This window comes from Alexandromys fortis, unplaced genomic scaffold (genome assembly GCF_014885135.2).
Source record: "Alexandromys fortis isolate MF-2015 unplaced genomic scaffold, M_Fortis_MF-2015_v1.1 scaffold_21, whole genome shotgun sequence".
NCBI classification, from domain to species: Eukaryota; Metazoa; Chordata; class Mammalia; order Rodentia; family Cricetidae; genus Alexandromys; species Alexandromys fortis.
In genome coordinates this window covers 8,889,897-8,911,408 of record NW_026067905.1, presented here as the reverse complement: position 1 = coordinate 8,911,408, position 21,512 = coordinate 8,889,897, and the positions used below count along the sequence as shown (strand labels likewise).

The 21,512-nt window shown below is 38.3% G+C and overlaps 1 protein-coding gene across 6 annotated transcripts in view; it reads right to left on the bottom strand.

The window, feature by feature from the left end:
- Rabgap1l (RAB GTPase activating protein 1 like) overlaps positions 1-21,512 on the bottom strand; it is a 262,467-nt gene that overhangs the window by 19,841 nt on the left and 221,114 nt on the right. For 4 of the 6 annotated variants that reach the window (XM_050135138.1, XM_050135141.1, XM_050135139.1 and 1 more), the window contains exons 3-4: positions 14,015-14,107; positions 3,374-3,484 (exon numbers count right to left, since the gene is read on the bottom strand). In XM_050135138.1, the coding sequence (XP_049991095.1) occupies positions 3,374-3,484; positions 14,015-14,107 (204 nt within the window). Of the gene's footprint in view, positions 1-3,373; positions 3,485-11,107; positions 13,831-14,014; positions 14,108-21,512 lie in introns of those variants that run through there. The other 2 variants (XM_050135143.1, XM_050135142.1) reach the window with 2 other exon arrangements.

Here is a 21,512-nt window from a genome sequence, read left to right as displayed (position 1 = left end):
TCCATGTGAAATAATTTAAAAAAAACACCTAAATATTTATGCTGAAGACATCTTTTTATGTGCATTCTTCTACTGAATTGTTATTGTTAGACCATGATAGGTGGATTCATACAATTTTTAACACAGTGTCCAATGTACACAGCGTGCATGAGTCCTGTGTGTGTACAGTTCCACTGTCTTCTAGGAATCTTTGCTTCAAGAGTCTCCTTTATGTTGAATAGTAAAGTAGAAGTCATTCTCCTGCTCACCAAAATAGGACCAGATCTCCAGATCTCGAATGACCTGACTTCACCTGTAAAAATAGGTTTCTGGTTTCCTTTATAGCCAACAATTCTATATCTTGTTCAAACAGGAATTGCCTACAATACTTAAATACAACACTAAACAGTTACTACTACTGTAAACCCAAATCATAAAACCATCATAATTTGATAGTCTGAATAGAACATTATCAAGTCTTTAGTTATAATTCTTATTGATATTTGAAGCTTATGGCTTCTGTGACATAAATATAGGACAGAAATAGTGACTGCAATGCCTGCTTAATTACAAACTGACCAGTGGCTTGAGAAAACCAGGATGAGGATCTTATACAAATCATTTCTCATCGAAATCACCAAGCCAATTGTTCACTTTAGAACAAAAGAAAAGAACGTACCTCTCAAGACCTGAGCTTTTGGCCCATGGTTGAAGGAACTCAAATATATCCATGAGAAGGCACTAATTTTATCTCGTATTTTTGGTTCCTTGAAAGTAGGGGAGGGCAGAAAGGCCCTAAAAGCACTGAAATGAAGGTGTTTCTTTGGTTGGTTCTGATCCATGAGAAATCCTTAACTAGAAAGGAGTCTAAGGGTAAGTTGTCAGGAAAAAAAAAAAAAAAAAGAGTCCTTTGTGCCAGAGAAAAGCTAAGGTATCTCTGCTGCCCAGGGCGTCCAGGACATCTGACCCAGCACTACAGTGACAAGCACAAGGAATTACTTATTTTAAAAAAGTACCTAGTCAGCATTTATTTACTTTACATATGGTCTTTACACATACAACCCACTTTCACGTCAGTTAATGTTTGCTATTTTGATTAAAAGACTGGATTCTGATATGTGAAAACAAAGATCCTGGACAAACAGGAAGAGCCGGTAAAGCCAGTCTTTTGCCCTTCCTTGAAGAGCAGCAGGCCAGAAGGCTGTATTACAGGAAAGACAGGAAAAGATCTCCTGCAGAGGCAGAAACTGCAAAGTCAGAAGTTAGATGGTATGTATGAAATAGCAGTTTTTTATTCTTTCTTCTAGAAAATTAACTACAAAACCAAGGTTCTAGGATATCACTTTTTTAAAGGAGAAATCCATAAGAATAGCAAAGCAGGAAGGGAAGAAATAAAGGTATTATCAACTCGCATGGGCGTGTGTGTGTGTGTGTGTGTACACATGCATATGTATGGAGTCTTGTCCTATTATTATTATTTTTCTTAATATTTAGGTTTTATCTCCCATTTAAAAACTTTTGAGGGGGCTGGAGAGATGGCTCTGTATTAAGAACACATACTGCCTTTGCTGAGGACCCAAGTTTGGTTCCCAGCACCCATATGCAGCTTACAAAGGTCCCTAACTACAGTCCCAGGGGATCAAACTCCCTCTTTTGGAGTCCTCAAGTACCAGGCACACATTTTACAAAACATTTAAAAAATTAAAAAAAAATGAGCCAGAAATTAGCTGTTTAAGGTGAGGGATTAAAAAGAATTGTGGCAGAGACCACTTTGTCATCCTCTGATTTTAAGAATACTCTATTATTAGTGAATTTATATGTAAATTCTATAAATATCCAATCACCATACAAGCAACAGTGATTTACTCTTTCAGAATCGAAAGTCTCAATTTTTCTTCATTGGTCTACTATGAATATTTTCACTTTAGTAGGCAGAAAACCGAAATTTAAAACTGTACATGACTGGCTCCATCTTAGCAATTATCTCTGAAAATGCTTGCAAAAGAAAACAGGAAGTCCAAAGACTGTCAGTGATATGAGGAACAAAGGGAGCCGTGCAATCAAAGCGTTTCCTGGCAACAGCTACCAGGTAATGAACATACACTACTTGTCTTAGGTTTCTATTGTTGTGATAAAACACAGTAACCAAAAGCAACTTAGGGAAGAAAAAGTTTATTTCATCTTACACTTTCAGATAACAGTATATCACTGAGGAAAGTCAGGGCAGGAACTCAAGCAGGGCAGGACCTAGAAGTAGGAGTTGATGCAAAGGCCATAGAAAAGTGCTATTACATACTGGCTTGCTCAGCTTGCCTTTTTATACAATTCAGGACCACCTGCCCAAGGGTGGTACCACCCACAGTGAACTGAGTGAACTGGGTCCTCCCACACCCATCCAAAAAAGTAACAGGCTTTTTTTTTTTTTGTAACTGAGGTCCCCTCTTCCTAAACTACTCTCTGGCTTGAGTCAAGCTGACACAAAACTATCCAGCACACACTGAAGGGCTTTCTGAATTCTTACATCATTCCCATGAGGTAGATACATTTTATACCTACAGTCTGCCCAGGTTATACAGTTAGTAATATTCACACAGAGGCAGTCTGGCTTTAGCCACTAAACCATCCAGCTCTTCTTGAACAGTGCCTTCTGTTTTTCCTTCTTGCTCTGTTTTATGAGACAGGCTCTTGTGTAGCTCAGGCTAACCTTGAAGCTTCGCTCCCTATCCTTCTGCTTCCACCTCTTTATTACTAGGATTAAAGATAGGTATTGCCACACCGGGCCTAACTTCCCGTGCAACTCTACACGTCACAGGTGAGAACTATTACCATAACAGAAAGGTGTCAAAGTGGCATTAGTATACTCTTGCTGACTAGTATTTTTGGGTAATTATACTGGCAGCTCTTGGTTTAGGAAAAGTACTGACGAAGGAAAGCGTTGTTTACAGGATTTAAAAAAGTATGTCACAGAAGTTGTTTGGAAGTAATCCAAACCTTTCTCTAAGACTTACATTTTCCACTCTGTAATTAGCACAGGCGTCCCTTCCCACCTGCCACCCACCCAGTCAGCGATCCAGCAGCTCACTCAGATCAAGAACAGAGCAAACACAGGGGAGGTGGTGCACACCTTTAACTCCCTCAGCATTTGGGAGGCAGAAGCTGGTGGATCTCTGTGACTTCCAGGTCAGTATGGTCTATCTACATAGTGAGTTACAGGACAGCCAGAAGCATAGTGAGACCCTGTCTCAAAACAAAATAAAACAAAGCAAACAAACAAAAAACCAAACCAAAGCAAAGGAACAGAGAAAGTCTGAGGGAATATTTTGGGAGCACCTTGGTCTTCACCCTCAAAGAAGCTGTTGTAGTAACAGCTCTATACAGTGAAGGACAAACTTACCTGATCCAAGTCATTCCGCAGAGCAATTTTGCTTGTCACTAGTTCATGGGCAAGGTCGTCATTTTCTTGTTCCAACCTCATGCTGGCTTCCTGTAATCTTCGGTTCTCCCTCTGAAGAAAAAGAGCAACAGCCAGAAGTACACATCAGTGCCTGTACATAGAACCAGAAACTGGCCGGGAGTGGAGGTGGGGCAAGCAACAGCAACAAAGTGAACTCTCAAAAGGTGTAAAAGAGAAGGCACAGTGGCACAGGAAGGCAGGCTGCTGTCTGGGAAACAACAGTGAGTTTAGCCAGCAGTGCGGATGCGATTCTCTACCAGTGAAGTTTAACAACCATCCCCTAAATCCTCCAGACAGAACTTCATTAGGTAAGATGTTTCACAAAGAGCATGATTTCCAAATGTGCTCCCAATTATGGGAGGTTTTCACATAGACCTAGAACACAGACATAAACAATTCTTGTTTAAAACATGCACAGTTTGACCTCTAGAGAAGTAGTCTACAAGACAACAGGGATAATGTTTTTCGTTTTTTCAAATTGTTTCTCTATGATGAGGGACCTCATTAATGGAAACTGTTTAAAGACAGCAAACCAAAAATCAAGTTATATGGGTTCAAAAAGTAAAAGGAAGACATGAGTTTGTGATTCTCTACCAGCTGATTGTTTTATTCTTTCTTTATGATATACTTATTTCTGTACATATCTGTTTTTGTGTTACTGAGAGCGTATTTTTTAAAAATGTTTATTCTGTTTTCTTCAAACTGCAGATTAAAAGATTCTGGGTAAAATACAATACTGAGTTACTTTTCTCCCACTTTGAACTCTCAGGAAAAGTTTAAGTTATGATGAATGAAACAAGTGACTAGCTCCTAGGAAGCAAGGCAACTCTTTACTAGCTACTGCGACCTGAGTATGTGTGTCTACTTCAGAATAGCAGCTTAGTGTCTTCTATCGCATTTTATCAAAAATGTTTTCTTTGCTACTGTTGATTGCAGGGGGTGGATAGGAAGAGCTTCAGTGTAACAAGCTCTTTCTGGGTTAGATGTACACTTCTGTCAGTGTTTTCTAAAGGGTGACAAACCAGACAAAGCACTGAAAAAACAGAAGACACATGTATGTTCTGGAAGGTGGTGTGGCATGGCCTCCTGGAACTGCGGCTTGATTTCACCTGTTGCAGAACCTGGTGTTTGTTATACAGAGAACTTAATTCCTAACAACCCACTGCCCTCTCCATTTCTGAATCAGGTCTATAAAACAGATGGTAAGAGCAAGGTCAGCAGAGAAGCTGAAGGTTAGACCTGTACTTTGATGACATCTTTTCTTTTGGGAAAAATGGACAGAGACTGTTGGAGGGATATAAAAAGCCTCTTGCAAAACAGATCTACTACTAAGAAGTAAAAGAGAAATTCTAAATTATTCAAATCTTTTAAGGATATCTGTGATAGAATTTCATATATTAATACATATTAGAGAATTTTTTTCTAAAAATAGTTAGAAAACCATATTTTATAACAATATGAACAAACAGATTATTAGCTGTAGGCAGTGGGTTAGTTTTGGCATTATCTTTCTCTTCTTGAAATGTCCCCAGGTTTTCTACAACAAATATAAATAATACAATTACAATATGAGTTTAAAAAACTTTTGCTGAACCCCTCCAATTCAAAATTTCAATTCTACTAGAGGGGATAAAGCACTAACATGTGAAGAAGAAGAAGAAGGAGGAGAAGGAGGAGAAGGAGGAGAAGGAGGAGAGGGAGAAGAGGAAAGATTTAAGTTTACTGCTAAACAAAGTCACTTTCTACACAAACCACACTGGACCTTTTCTAGTGAGCAAGATTCAATGGAACACCTGACAAGTTCTTCTTTGCCTTATATGTTCCTGAAAAGACAGTGTTCCCTGGACAGGTAGGACAACTCGTATTTGCTAAAAGTCTATGTTCCAACAGCTCCACTCTCCAACTGAAGTATACAGATAATAGATAGGAAAAAGGCTTCTGAGGCTTAACCTTTGCTGATGGCACCCGATTTCTACCAGGGCTGTAGGCTGAGTCTATTACCTCTTTGTGGAAACGACTCATGTGCATGCAGAAAATCAGATTTTTAAATACACATTTTAAAAACTTTTTCAATAAATGTCTCCTTGCCAGGAAACAACAGCAACCCAGCATGATTTCAACATCACATATTTCACAAGGCAGACTGCTTGGGTGGGGAAGAGATTTTTCTCATTTCTTGATAAATCCCCTCAAGAGGCCAAGATAAGACTTTACCACCTGTTCCTGAGTTACATGTCCTGCTTCTACTGAGACTGTGCTCCCAGAATGCGAAGATACAAAATGCTTTCTCAACTATTATTTACATCATATTGATATGCTACCAGTTTTTCAGGTTGCTGCTATTGTGTTTAGAATGTGTTAACCTCCGGGTAGTCAGTCATATGGTGTCCATGGGAAAATTACTTAACTGAAGTATTTGAAAGTAGTACCGGGTAGCAACTTCACTCTCAACTAGGATGTAGGTCTGATGAATTATATATTACAGAAGCAGCTGTGATGAGCACAGCTCAGATTCTGACTGGAAACTCATTACTCATGAAAGCTGAACCCTTCATTACAGACACACAACCAAAGGAGTAAGAACACGGGGCACTCTGAGTAAGTAGGTCTCTGAGAGTCCCTGTAAAGCAGATTGGCCCACAAGGCATGGCTACTGGCTTTCGCTTTAGCAAGCAGCTTCACTTTGGTGTCTGCAAAGCAAGCGGCACAGTGGGAAGTGTCAGATGCCTGCTCTGCACTCACAGACAAGGGAAAGCAAGCTATGGGGCCAAAAATGCAGTATCATCCTCCAGAGGGCAATCCTGGGTACTGAGGTGTCCTCATGCTGGAGGCACAGAGTATGGCTGAGAGCAACTGTGAGATCCTGCTGCTGAGACAGGGATTTCCTGTGATGAACATGCCTAAACACGCCAAGGATTAAAACAGTATAATGCTTAGGTGTCCTTCCTAGCCTTTCCTAAGGAGCCAAAACTATTCAGAATAGTTCTGAATAGAACTGACCACTTTGAAAAAAAACTTTCCTAACGTTACACTGGGGACAAAGTAGGTTTGACAGTCTTGGTTCATTTTAAACTATGGGTCTGCCCAAGAAAGAGACCATGAAGTCAGCTGGGTAACCTCAGCCAGTGCAGATATCCACACAGTGAATGTTAGTAAAGGCAGATGTGACAACATCTCAGAACCTGGAAACAAATTGGCGAGATGGCCCCTCTTGCCTTTCAGAAAAGATTAGAGGAGGCACAGCTTATGAAACTTACATCACACTTCTGAAACATGCTCCATCTCAAACATTTGATACCATGAGAACAAAAATCATACAACTTTCCTCAATCCCTCCCTCCCTTCTGGCACAGGACTTATACAGCTGGGAAAGTTTGGTTAGTAACTTTTAGGAGGACGATACTGCATTTTTTTTTTCAGAGACAGACACTAATACAGACATACACAGATTGAAAAAAAAAAAAACCAACTTACCTCTTCAAAAGTCATAGACCAACTACCGTTTTCAACCATAGGTACAAAGACAATTGAAAAAGAAAAGAGGAATATCCAGTGAAATTGCACACCTACTAATATATGTAGGAAACGGCGGTAACAGAAACAGACATGTGCTAATATTCTCACTGTTTGTTCAGAATGTCACACAGTGAAGTGCTCTCTGTGACTGCAAACATTCAATGGAAAAGTATGCTTGAAGCAGCCACTGGGCAAGTCTCAACTCAGGAAGACTCGGGCTTGCAAACTCCTCCCTCTCCACACGGCTATTTGCAGTTTGCATGACTTATAAAAATGAAAATGCCGTGTGTGGAAGTATTAGCAGCTACAGATGACTTGTTGATTTGGGGTTAATGCTGGGTGGGAGGAACTTCCTCACAGGACAATATCAGAAGCCTTGCAGAATAGTTCCTCTTTGAAATTGCTAAGCAGGGGAGAACACATGGAAATTGTGCCTGATTCCTGTTTATTCCTGGGGCTGAAGTTTTTGTGAAGCCATCTAAGGGATGGCAAGGAGAAACCAGAGAAATGTTAACTGGCAAGGAAAAGAAAATGAAGTCAGCTTTCAGGGAAAAAATGATGCAGAAGGCAGTGGCTATGTAACCACACAATATTTTGGGCGTGTTGTCTGCTGCTAGGATGAATTCTTGGAACATGCTTAAAAATACTTAAGGGTCAGGAGAAAATGTTTCTCTCATAGACCCGGCACAATTTTATTAGCAGATAAGCCATTAACTCTTGAAAGTTTTCTTTTGGAAACTTTTTAAAAATGCTTTTTGTAATTTTTATTTTTTATGTGCATTGGTGTTTTGCCTGCATTTATGTTTGTGTAAAGGTGTCAGAGCATCTGGAACTGAAGTTATAGGCAGTTGTGAGCTGCCATGTAGGTATTGGGAATTGAACCCAGGTCCTCTGGAAGGGCAACCAATGCTCTTAACCACTGAGCCATCTCTCTAGCTCTTGGATATTTCTTTTAAAAGAGTTGATCACCATACTTAGATTTTCAATAGACAGTTGTTTTGATATACAAAGATAAATGGCTACAGATGAAGTGCTTAGATATCTATTTCAACTATAAATGAAAATTTGAGAGAAACCTCTGAGCTTTGGAAACTACCTAATGCTTTCTTACTTTTCTTATCACATTCAATTTCATCATTCTCGTGGAAATTTAAACATTTAAACTGTCAAACTAAAAACAAAATTTTGTCAGAAATAACTACAGGTGGTAAAACACACTGTATTTCTTTATGTATTAAACGAAACAAACAAGAACTCCTGCAAACTTGGGTGATATGTTAGCAAAGGAGAGTAAACATCTCGGTACCTCAGACCACATTCCCATGAAATGATGGTCACTGTGCAGAACCAAACAATACACCAGTCATCCAGATTTGGCCCACAGCCACTATAGCTTTCTATGCTAGCACATAGATAAATTGGGCTACATAGTGAGTTCCCAGGCCAGTCTGTGTTAGTTTGAGACCCTGTCTTTAAACATAACAAAGAAAAAGTAAACAGTTACACATGATATAGAAACATACTGTTGACATATAGTTTTCTCAACAAAAATAGGAATAAAAGGTTTCTGAAAATACAAGAGAAACACTGGAGGACACTAGAGATCAATGATAGACTCACTACAAAATTCTCTTAAGCTTAGCATTTTTAGAGCTCCACGCGTAAAGAGTGACTGAGTCATGGGCAGCACCATCAGAAGCCATCTGTTCCTCCTTAGAGCTACAACAACATGTAACATTGCTATCCAGACTCAGAACAAGGTGGAACCCTCTGAAGTTTAACACAGTGATAAAAAAATTCTGTTTAACAGAGGCAAACAGAAGCCATCCTCATGTCCATTATTGTTCATTCAAATCACCTTACTTTATAGGATAGGTATTCCTAAAAGCCTACAACAGCTCCTATGACATGAAAGCAGTAACACATATACTTACTTTTATTGGTAGAACAATAGTTTTTGAGGATAAATTTACTTCTCTTGGCATTTGTTAAGTAAGGAAAGGCCCAACATATATGAATGTAAAATAAAGAAATAAAAATAAAATAAAACCACCACATTTTCTTTTGCAGGTAGGGAAGAAAAACTTAGTATGATTTACAGCACTCAATAGAAGAATCATCTCTGGGGCTGGAGAGGTGGCTCAGTGGTTACGAGCACTAGTTGCTCTTCCAGAGGTCCTGAGTTCAGTTCCCAGCAACCAGGTGGTGCTCACAGCCATCTAGAATAGGATCTGATGCCCTCTTCTGGCCTGCAGGTGTATATGCAAAGCACTCATACATAAAATATAAATAAATACAAATTAAAGAAAAATAAACCCTGTCTCGCAAAACAAACAAAAAATCCCCCCAAAACCCACAATCTATAATGCATGATGGGAAAGACATAAATAATAAATAAAAAAGAATATAAAAAATAGCTAAAAATCTGTGCTGTTTTTGAGAGAAATGATGGATGTTACTGCAAAGATAAATATGTAAGAAACCATTGAGTAATAGGAAATAACAAGCAATAGAGTCATCAAAAAGTTAAAAAAAATTCATCTCTATTTGGATTATATTTTATTCAGCTTTGTGATGGTTTGGTTGTGCTGAGGATCAAATCCAGGCGCATCCACACGTTAGGTAAGCCCTTCTCCATTATCTATGCTGCTTGAATTACATTTTGACTTTAAAAAATTTACTATACCTAACTAAGCTCATGAAGGCAGTTAAACATTCTGCATTTAACTATACTGAACATGACTATATATTTAAAGTCTAAGTTATATATTTATGATACTATGCATGTCTTAGGCCCAACAGTTTAAACAGTACACATTCTTCCCAGGACCTTCCCTTACAGAACAGGCAGTTTTTACTACGATTTGGGAAGTTCACTGAATTTAATTAATTACTTGTGTTTTTAAAGACCTGACCCACATTACTATCAGCAGGTCTTAATTAAATGAGAAAAGGAGTGTATCTTTCTTTAAATTAGATGACAGCTGCAATTCTCTAGAAGCTTCTTCACCTATTGACTGTATTACTGAAATTCTTTCCCCACAATGAAAGCAACCATGTCCTACGTGTAGGAAAAAGAATTTTGATTTCTAACATTCTTATCTGCTTTGGTGGCTTTGTTTATTAATTTTTAAAATGTTCTAAAACAGATATACCTATACATAAAAATATATTTTCTGGGGACATCACTAGCCACATCTATAGCTCACGTTTGAATTCAATCAAATTATAACTTAAAAGGCCAGAATAGATAAATAAAACAATATCATATATATTTGACCAGGTTAAGAAGGAGGAAAAAGGAGGGGGACTTGATCGGGGGAGGGGGAGGGAAATGGGAGGTGGTGGAGGGGAAGAGACAGAAATCTTTAATAAAGAGGTATGGCGAGAGTGGGCAGCCTTGTCGTGTTCCTGAGTTTAGTGGGATGGCTTTGAGTTTCTCTCCGTTTAATTTGATGTTAGCTGTCGGCTTGCTGTATATAGCTTTTATTATATTTAGGTATGACCCTTGTATCCCTAGTCTCTCCAAGACTTTTATCATAAAGGGATGTTGAATTTTGCCTTCATCTGGTGATGGATGGAGATAGAGACAGAGACCCACACTGGAGCACTGGACTGAGCTCCCAAGGTCCCAATGAGGAGCAGATGGAGGGAGAATACGAGCAAGGATGTCAGGATCACGGGGGATGCACCCACCCACTGAGACAGTGGGGCTGATCTATTGGGAGCTCACCAAGGCCAGCTGGACTGTGACTGAAAAAGCATGGGATAAAACCGGACTCTCTGATCATGGCGAACAATGAGGACTGATGAGAAGCCAAGGTCAATGGCAAGGGGTTTTGATCCTACTTCATGTTCCGGCTTGGTGGGAGCCTAGCCAGTTTGGATGTTCACCTTCCTAGACATGGACGGAGGGGGGAGGACCTTGGACTTTCCACAGGGCAGGGAACCCTGACTGCTCTTTGGATTGGAGAGGGAGGGGGAGAGGTGTGGGGGGAGGGGGAGAAGAGTGGGGGAAAGGGGAGGGAAATGGGAGGCTGGGAGGAGGCGGAAACTTTTTTTCCTATTCTCAATAAAAAAAAATTAAAAAGAAATCTTTAATAAATAAATAAATAAATTTTAAAAAAAAGGAGGAAAAAAAAAGAGGTTCAGAATTAATACTGTATTTTTATCCTCCAGAAAAATCTTTCTATTTTGTAGTCTTATGGAGTTAAACAGAAAGACACCACTAAAGGCTTTAAGCATTGTTTGAGGGTTCCCTGGGTCTCAATACAAATTTGATGCCAGATTAGACAGTATGTATGTTTGTGCTTATTACTCTATGTGTGTGTATATATGGATAGAAACGCCACATACTGTATCTAGAAATTAATGAGCAAACACTAAAAAGGCACCATTTCTATTGTTCAACAAATTAGCACAAAATTTGACAAAAGATCTCCTTTGCACAAGTATGACTTCTAAATAAGTACTATATTTTGACACAAGTGACTTGTGTCTCACAGAAGAAATGGTGGGTATACTGGGGATGTAACTCAGTTGGTAGAATGCTTGCCTAGTGTGCAAGAACTCCTGGGTTCTAAGTTCAGTTCTCAACATCACATAAAACTTTTGGGAGTCAGTTTTCTCCTCCACTCGTGGGTCAGGAAATTGAATTCAGGCCATCAGGTTTGAAAACAGGTGTCTTTACCTGAAGAGTCCATCTCTCCAGTTAATCTTAATTTATGTCTTAAACCAGATTTTTCTGTACCTGAAGGATCAAATCTGTTGATAGCTAGAGCTAACACTGGCAATTACTAGCTTGAAATGTAATTATAACTTGATTATAGTTTTGTCAAGTAAATCATTGGGACTGATATCTACACATTTTTTAAAAAAAGGTATAGAAACATTTTTTACATAACATACTAGAAAGCCATTATAATCATAAAAAAGAAATAGTGATAGAGGGTGTCTGACATGTACAATTAATTGCTACAGTGGGATGGGAGTGGTGGCACAGGCCCAAATGAAGATCAGCTTGGACTACAGAACAAGAAAGACTCTGTCAAAATAAAATCAACCAAACAAACAAAAATCAAACCCCACAATATTTGAACCTAAAATACCTATTTTTAAAAGTTTAATTTGATATCAATAAAAACTGTACAAATAACCTTACAGTTTATAAGTGATATATTTATACATGCCAGCTTTGACACAAAAAGGATGTAAGATAGTTACAGTTCAGTTGTTTTATAGTCTCTTTGGGCTCTGTGAGGCATCTGCTGTGGTTTTGTGTTTTTAGATGGGATCTCATTATGCTGCTAATTTCAATCACCTGGACCTAAATGATCCTCTATCCCATCACAGAGAGCTACATAGGTGCATGCAATTGTGCTCAGTTTTTGCCTGTGTAATTATGAAAGCTTGGACTATCATTTTTTTCTCTTTTATCTGAAAGTACTTTATTCATAATGGCGGTAGTATTCTAAAAATTAGAATGATTTGATCTTTAACAGTTCATCATGAGTCCATTTATGCCTTTTTGTATCATAGGTCTGGCATTAAAACTGAAATTTACTGAGAAGATAATAGTGGATAGTCATCAAACCTTCTCTATAAGCATATAATCTGGTAATAGTTATCTATCATAACCATATGTGTGGGATTATTTTCATTTCTCAAGCCAGTTCTAGAGGAATGAAAATAATATACTGACTGATGATGATAAGACTATAGGGTAGTAATAGTTATACAAAATATGAAGATGGTCATTGGATGACTGAAGAGGCAGGTCCAAGCAAAGTTATATTATTCTAGTCATGCCTGTGCTAATGGAGTTTAAAAACCAATAACCATTTATTAAACACCAATTATGTTCTGAGTACTTAACACACAGCAGCCTTCAATCTCAAAGTAATTCACCACAAAATTACATTTGCCCAAGTATTTTACAGACAAGGAGAGGTTCAATGACTGACTCAAAATGCTGACCAGTAACATAGGAACCAAAGTCCTCATCTATAGTTTCGAATCCAGTTGCCTTTTCCAGAGAGCCAGGATTTTAACCGCAGTCTGTTTGACTATGAAACCCACAGAGCCATGCTCCTCTGTGAGTGTTCCTTGTTGTTCTAGTCAACAATAAAATCAAGATACACAGTGTGACTGCTGCCAACATATACCTTTCCAACCACAGAGGCAACTCAGGTTATGGAAGTAAAAGTCAACCCAGTGTGGATGGTTCCATTAAGAAAGCCACCATAATGCTTTCCTTGGAAGGGCATTTAGGCATCAGTTGGATATTGACGTAGCAAGGAGGGACTCAGACCTATCTGTTTGAGTCTCAAAAATTAAACCAGCTAAAGGAAGACAGTAACATTTCAGAAGGTAAAAATTAAATTGCAAATCACTGTTTCCCAACATTGCATGCTGTGACCAATGTTGCTAATTATGACTGAAAAGATCTATCTTTGTGATGAAACAATTTTTTTTAAAATACCCAAACCAATGAAGATACAAATGAAATAATTTTGATTCTAAAACTGCATGGAAATGTCATTGCCACCTATGATTTGTTTGTGGAAATGAAACATTGCAACAAATACATTGCTGTGATTGATACATCTTTGTGGTTTTTATTTTTCCTTCTGAGTTTTTTATTTTTAACATCTGCTACAGACAAGGACAAGTTTGCAATATCCTTCCATCAGTCTTGGAACAGTCACAGTTAAGAGTCTCTGTGGAAGTGATCATGCACAGCTAAGACAGTACTTTTTGGCATTTTCTGTTTTATTTTTCTCATTTTTGAAAGAAGAAGGCCACTTTCTTTTTCCCTTTCAGCTTCTCATGAAGATTCACAGTATACATGTAATAGCTGGAGTTACCTAAAAATATACAAACTGAGAGAAAAAAAATATTATGGTGGAATACTCAAAAGTCAGTGGAAAATGAAGACATGGGCATAGTTAGCATGCCACTGTCTGAATAGTTCAGAGTGGAGCAGAGGGAACTGAACTCACCACAGCTGCAGAATTAGGGAAAATAAGGTCTTTTTGCCCTGGGAAGTGCCAAGTGTCTCCATACCTTGTATCTATCCATTGGGTCTTCCTGTTGTAGCTGATTCTCCCGCATTGCCTGATACTCTTTTTCATATTTCTTCAGCTTTTTGGTTGGTACCTGCAGTGTTTGGAGAACAATATGTTAGATAAAAACCTTATATTGTAAAAAAAAAACTTTTAAAACGTCTTGTGTGTCTGGTATTCTAAAACAGTATTTCCAACTTAGAAATGGAGTAAAAACCAGGTTCTAGAATAGAGTCTAGTAGACTTTTCCTGTGAAGGTGAAGATAGAATACCTTGCAGGCTTTGTAAGCCATATCACTGATGTTATAATCATTCAACTCTTCGGGGACCAATGGTTCCATGGGCAATAGACAAACAAACGTGTATGGTTCTATTCCAATGTTACAAAAATAACTGGGTTGCCTCTGTTTTACTATACTGTTGATGTCACAACCTAATTTGTGAATATATTTAATATTATTAATTTTAGCTACTGTTAGGTGTAATTTATTTTATCATATTGAAAAGTGAAAAGTTCTTTATAAAAGCAAAAAAATGTGTAATATATCATAAACAAAAAGGTGGTAAAGTTTGACAATGAAACTTGAAGATGTGAGATGATTATACTGAATAAAACAATAAAAATTAAACAAATCATCTATTTCTTGCTAAGATTATGTCATCTTCAAAAGACAGCTGTTAATATGGGCATGGCAGCACACTCAGGAGGCAGAGGTAGGTGGAACTCTGAGGATGGCTTGGTCTACACAACAAGTTCCAGGCTAGGCAGGCTACAGAGTGAGAGCCTGTTACAAAACAAAATAAAAAAGATAGTTGTTCATTTTTCTCTAAAGGTTATGATGATTCAATATTAGAATTCTAAGAAATAAATACAGTATATAGACCACAGAACTATCTATCAGTAAAGAAACCAGTATTTGAATGACAACTATTTAGAAATTGTAATATTTCAACAATTAGACACTTAGTTGTCCAGAACAGTTTCTTCACTTAAAAATTGCAAATAATTTCTACCTGGTAAAGTAAAGGTTGCTAGGAGATTTAAATAATGAAACATATAATGTATCTAAAATACTTCCTGGTTTGTAGAAGTTTTTAATAAAAATATGCAGTAAAAATTAATGCATTAGAATCTATTCTGTTCTATGTGGTTGATTAAGTCCATTTTCATTGTTGTATAAAAAAAACTATATAACTTCTTTTTTTTCTAGTGGTGCCTGCATCCTACATCAAAGTCCTATATAATTCTTTCAAACATCGAAATTCTCTTAATTCTAGATCCCAAAGAAAGAACTTGAAATGAAGGAAGTTTTATTTTAGGTAGTTTTAGAGTCCATAAACATGTTATGTATGCCTTCTCGAGAAATCAGTGAAGGCAAGGAAGATGTGTCTATACCCTTAACACACGACACACTTATTAAAAGATATGATTCATCCTAAGCCTCCAAAGATGCTTCCTGTTGAGTTCACTACATGATGTTCAGAAAATAGAAGAGCCAAAGAATACAGAATTACTTGCATGAAGGTACTTCAGATTTTTCTAGGGTGAGGATAACGTCAATTCCCTGCAATCTGGCCAGAGAGTTTGTTCAATATAGAGACCAGGATTGTTCTTTTGTTCTGATTACCCTGGGACTCACCATCAAAAGCACTGTGATGAATTGCAGTGATCTGCTGCTGACCATGATTGGGAATTTTTACAAAATAGGGTCCAAATCTGGTACACAGAGTAATCCATTCAATAACCACATTATGTGAATTTTCACCTGGTTAATGGGGAAATATCTTTTAGCCAATTAAGAAGTGAGGACATTCTCCAGAGTGTGACTCAACGGCAAGTCACTGTTGATTAAAGAAACACTAAATCTTTTTTTTTTTTTTTTTTTTTTTGGTTTTTCGAGACAGGGTTTCTCTGTGGTTTTGGAGCCTGTCCTGGAACTAGCTCTTGTAGACCAGGCTGGTCTCGAACTCACAGAGATCCGCCTGCCTCTGCCTCCCAAGTGCTGGGATTAAAGGTGTGCGCCACCAACGCCCGGCTGAGAAACACTAATTCTTGATTACTCCAAGTCCAGAGACTTTCCCAAGCACACTGTGACCAACTAGATTGAACAGAAAGGAAAATGCCACCTGCCAACTGAGTAACTTCACAGATCCTTAGCTAAACAGGAGAAAGATACAATATCTGAACTAGTAAAACATCTTTTCTTTGTTTTGATGGTGTTCTCCTTTTCTTTCAATTTTCTATGTGTTAATCATTCATTCAGAAACTGAAAATGACTCTCAAGATCAAGCCTCGGTCCCTGGTGCTGAGACTGCCCTAAGCAAAGGGAAAACAGGAGAGTGTCTCCGGGCTGTAAGCAGTAAAAATCAACTTACTGTTTATGTGAAGAGGTTTATTTCAATTTGGAAAAAAAAAATAAAAGGTTTATTTAACACTTTTAAAATATATACATAAAATAATTATTCTTATTTCAAATGCACTAAACACCATCAGTAAGTGAATCTTTCCCATCTGGCTGAGATTCTATGGTGCTTGGCTTTATCTTCTTCAGGGAAACAGAACAGGTTCCCAGAGCAATGTGTTGCTAGGAAACCTTCCAAGCATATTTATCTTGTGCTGTTGGGCGAAACCAAGCATCCACCTGTAATTGTAGCAATGCAAAAGGGGAAAAGATGGGGGAAAGAGACAGTGGGGTGGATATTAGACTCTTGGTATGTATGAGGTAATCAGGAAAATGGAGCCTTTTCTACAGTTCAGGCACAAATACAAATTATATGTTATTTTAGGAAACATGAAAATTTTCAATTTTTCTTACTGAAGAATGGAATTAAAGAAAACCTGTTCAGTAGGTAGTTTTCATTAAATGAACAAAAGGTCAACTAAAATTATTAAAATTGAAAGAATTTATTATCTCAAGTATAGATGCTTATTCCTTAAGAAAAATCAATTTAATGATGGTATGCACTTGAAGAATGTGTTAAGAATTATCTAGCACTCCTTTTATGTGCTGAATGGATGCAGTGTGTGGGTTATTTCACCAGCTGAGCACCCTCGACCTTTATAGAACTTCCTATCTGGCTGAATTCAGGAAATGGAGAACAACTGACAACAAGCACTCAATATTTCAAAATGTCCCTTTAGAAAGGCAGAGCTGCAGCTCCTTTGTAGAGTGCTTTGTCTAGCAAAAGACCTGGAATTTAGTTTTCTAAACTATTGTTAATTTTGACCAACAACCAACCAACCAAACAAAAAAAATAGGAAAATAAAACTGGATTCCAACTCTGGGGGGAATGCAGCAGCATTTATGCAAACAGCCATTCACCGGCTGACTTATCAATGACAGCCACATTCTGGAACAACAGCATCTTCAGACAGAACCGATGTTATGAATCAGTCATGTTAGAGACAAATGACACAGTACTTGGCCCCAACACGAAAACTCATGAAATAAACATCCACTTACACAGAATTAGGGGCTTTTGGAGACTGCCTACTTGTCAACCTTTTCTTTAGGAAAAAGAAGCTGAACAACTGGAGCTACTGCAGCCTGGCACTCCCTCTGGCTTCTGGATTCCTACCTGCAGAGAGTGGGCCCTCGTGTAGCTGAGATTCTTCCCAATACAACTGCCACTACTGCCACTTTTGTGTGTGTGTGTGTCATATTCATACACATTTTATTTACTGCTTTTTCTCTTACTCAACTTTAAAAATACACAGACTTATTATTATAAGGAAACAATTAACTTGAAAGCAGAACTTGAAGTAAAAAAAAAAAATAGTCACTCAAAACTGCCTTCAGACAAATCCCCAGAACCAGTGAGTATGCTATTTCACAGTACAGCACAAATGGATTTTCAAATGCGACTAAGCCTAGGAATCCGAGATAGAAATAGTTTAGACTATTGGGTAAATCCTGTGAAATTACATGAATCATTAAGAGAGAAGGATTTTTCTGACTTCACTGAGATGTGACTATTGCCAAAGGGCCAATCCACTGTTGTCACTGCTGCTGGTGCTGTGCTGTCTTTGGAAAAGAATTCCCTCAGTAAAGGAATATGAGCAGCCTTTTCATGCTAAAAAAGCAAGGAAATGGACCTCCACAAAGGATCATGGTCCTGACGACACTTCCATTTTTGTTCGTGAGATCCATGTCTTCTTTCAACCTACAAATCTATATAGTACTACACATGTCCTTACAACCTCTTAACTTACAGGGATTTACTATGGTACTAAGAGGGAATTAAAACAATATATTACAAATAGTAATCGCTATTAGTTGTGCTGCTAAATGGTTGCAAACAGAAGTCAGTCAAAAGTCTTATACATTTGCTAAAAGCAAGAATGACATATACATATTTATTTATATATATATATATATATATATATATATATATATATATATATATAAGCCAGAATTTAATCTATTACTGTCCATGCTAACTTAAAAATTGAAAAGAGAAAACCACCCCCTCCTCTTCATATGACTGTAAGAATACCATTATAAAATAAACTATAAATGGTTATGTCTTATGTTACAAAAACCAGGACACAAAACTAGATACAGTAAGTGATAAGTAAAGGCCATGGGGCTCCATTTGAAGTCCAAACTCATGTGGTCCCTTTGGGATTACTCTCTCATATCACTAATCTCACTGGCTGTGGTATTTCTGAAGTTGCATCCAGGCGTTGCTAAGGAACTAAGCACTATTCACAGGTATTTTCATTATGGATTCATTGCATTGAACTTTTAGATGACCTTTCAGCCCTCTAAACTGATAATGATGACCAGTATTTTGAAGGACACCGCACTACATCAAATGGACCTTTTCATTTATTTCTCAAGTGATAAAACCTAGTAGGTATCAATTCAAAACCACTGACGAAACTTTAACTCTACTGCTGGCATAATGCTTTCATCTGCCACTTACTGATGAGAATAAGTCATATTCCACTGTTATCAGGAAATAGTGAAGAAAAGAGTCTAATAAGTGAAGGCAGAGGGGGTGGAAGAACGGTGACCTCTAATAACAGGAAAGGAGAAGCAGTCATTACCCAGTTGTCTTGCTTTTTCTTCATACCAATTACCCTCACCTAGTCAGAGATACTGGAGAGAAAGAGAACAACAGCAACAACAAAAAGCAGTTTAAGTGTTCTTAAAGGAAATGCATAGGCTGAGAAATGCTTTGGATTTTGTAATCTGGAATATTTGCAAATATGTAATGAAGTCCTTTTACATTGGAGATGGGACCCAAATATAACAACTAAACTCATTTATGCTCCATATAGACCTGATATAATAACTAGAATGTGATTTAAACATTTTATGGCATGTGTAGTGTTTTGTGAGCATGTGTGCGTGCATGAAAGTGTGCACACTTGTGCGTATATGAAGGCCAGTGGAGGTTATCAGGTGTCTTGTTCTTTCACTTTCAGCCTTATTCCTTTGAGACAGGGTCTTTTACTGAACCTGGAGTTAGCCTGGTGAACAGAAGACCGGAGCATCCTCCTCTCCCATTCCCCATGGTGTTAGGATTAGTGGTGGTGCACAACCATGACCAGTTTTTAAGAGGGTGCTAAAATCCTAACCCAGGGGGCATTGATAGCACACACCTTTAATCCAAGCATTTAGGAGGCAGAGGCAGGCAGATCTCTATAGTTCAAAGCTAGCCTGGTCTACACAGTTGTTTTAGGAGGCTGCTTGTTTTGTTCCCATCTGCTCAGTCCTGAAATAATCACACAGGAACCACATTATTTGCAATACTGTTTGGCCAATAGCTTAAGCTTATTTCTGGCTAACTCATATCTTAAATTAACCCATCTCTGTTAATCTATGTATTGCTACGAAGCTGTGGCTTATCCAGTAACATTCCGGCATCTGTCTCAGGTGGGGCTACATGGCTTCTCCTCACTCTGCATTCTTTCTTCCAGCTTTCAGTTTAGTTTTCCCTGCCTAGCTAAGTTCTGCCTTGCTATAGGCCAAAGCAGTTTCTTTATTCACTAACCAATACAAGCAACACATAGACAGAAAGATCTCCCACACCACACAGAGAGTTCCAGGACAGCCATGATTGTTACACAGAGAAATCCTTGTAGGCAGAGACTGCTTTTTCATTTACTGGCCACCCAGACCCAAATAATAACACAGAAACTATATTAATTACAACACTGTCTGACCAATAGCTTACGCATATTTTTAGCTAACTCTTAAATCTTAAATTAACCCACTTCTATTAATCTGTGTATTGCCATGAAGATGTGGCCTACAGGTAAGGTTCTGGCTGGCATCTTTCTCTTTCTGCAGCTCCACGGCATCTCCTTGACTCTGTCTACTCTCTCTACATATCTTTCTTCAGATTTCCTGCCTGGCTTTACTCTACTAAGCCATTGGTCTAAACAGCTTCTTTAATAACCAATGGTAATAAAACATAGTCATAGTATACAGAAGGGAATGACATATCAAACCTTTTCCTGAAAAAAAAAACAACAACAAAACGAAAAGATCCTAATTCAGGTCCTAGTGTTTTAACAGTGAGTGCTCTTACAAACGAAACTCCCTCTGCATAAACCCCATGCCTGCATTTTAAATAAGACCTGCTGTATGAAAATAGGTATGGGATTTTCTACTTCTGGTAGACAGTACTCAAAATGCTTCAGATTTTGGAGCATTTCAGATTAGGAATGTTTAATATGCCCACTCAACTTTCTTCATTCCCTAAATCTCTCTCTTATTGTTATTTAAAGAATGTATTTGGGCTGGGCAAAAGATTCAGTGGATAAAGTGCTTGTTGCATACGCATGGCACTTGAGCCTGTATGACCAACACTTACTTAAGAACGCATGGCACTTGAGCCTGTATGACCAACACTTACTTAAGAAAATAAGCCAGCATCCCAGAACTGGGAGGTGGAGATAGGAGGGTCCGAGGGACCTACCAAGACAGTCAGTCCAGCCAATCAGTGAGCTCCAGGTTTAGTAAGAGACACTATCTCAAAAAATAAGTGGAGAGCAACAGATGAGGCATCTGAGGTCAACCTGTACTCTCCGTATACACATGCGTGGATGTGGGTATATACATACTGGTGATGTGGGAGTGTCATATCAATCTGTTGATTTCATTGGCTGAGCAATAAAGAAACTGCTTGGCCTCATAGGTTAAAGCATTGGTGGGAGGAATAAAACAGAATAGAATTCTGGGCGGAAGAGGAAGTGATGTCAGACTCTGCTCTGCTTCCAGAGAGACTCGACAGCTCTGCACTCTGGAGCAGAGACACCATGATGGACGGAGGCTAGAATCTTCCTGGTAAGCGCACCTTGGGGTGCTTACACGCATCATTAGAAATGGGCTAAATTAATATGTGAGAATTAGCCTAGAAGAGGCTAGATAGAAATGGGTCAAGCAGTTAAATGAACACAGTTTGTGTGTTGTTATTTCGGGCATGAGCTAGCCAAGCGGCCGGGGTGTTGGGGACGCAGCCCCGCCGCCTCTCTTATTTCAACA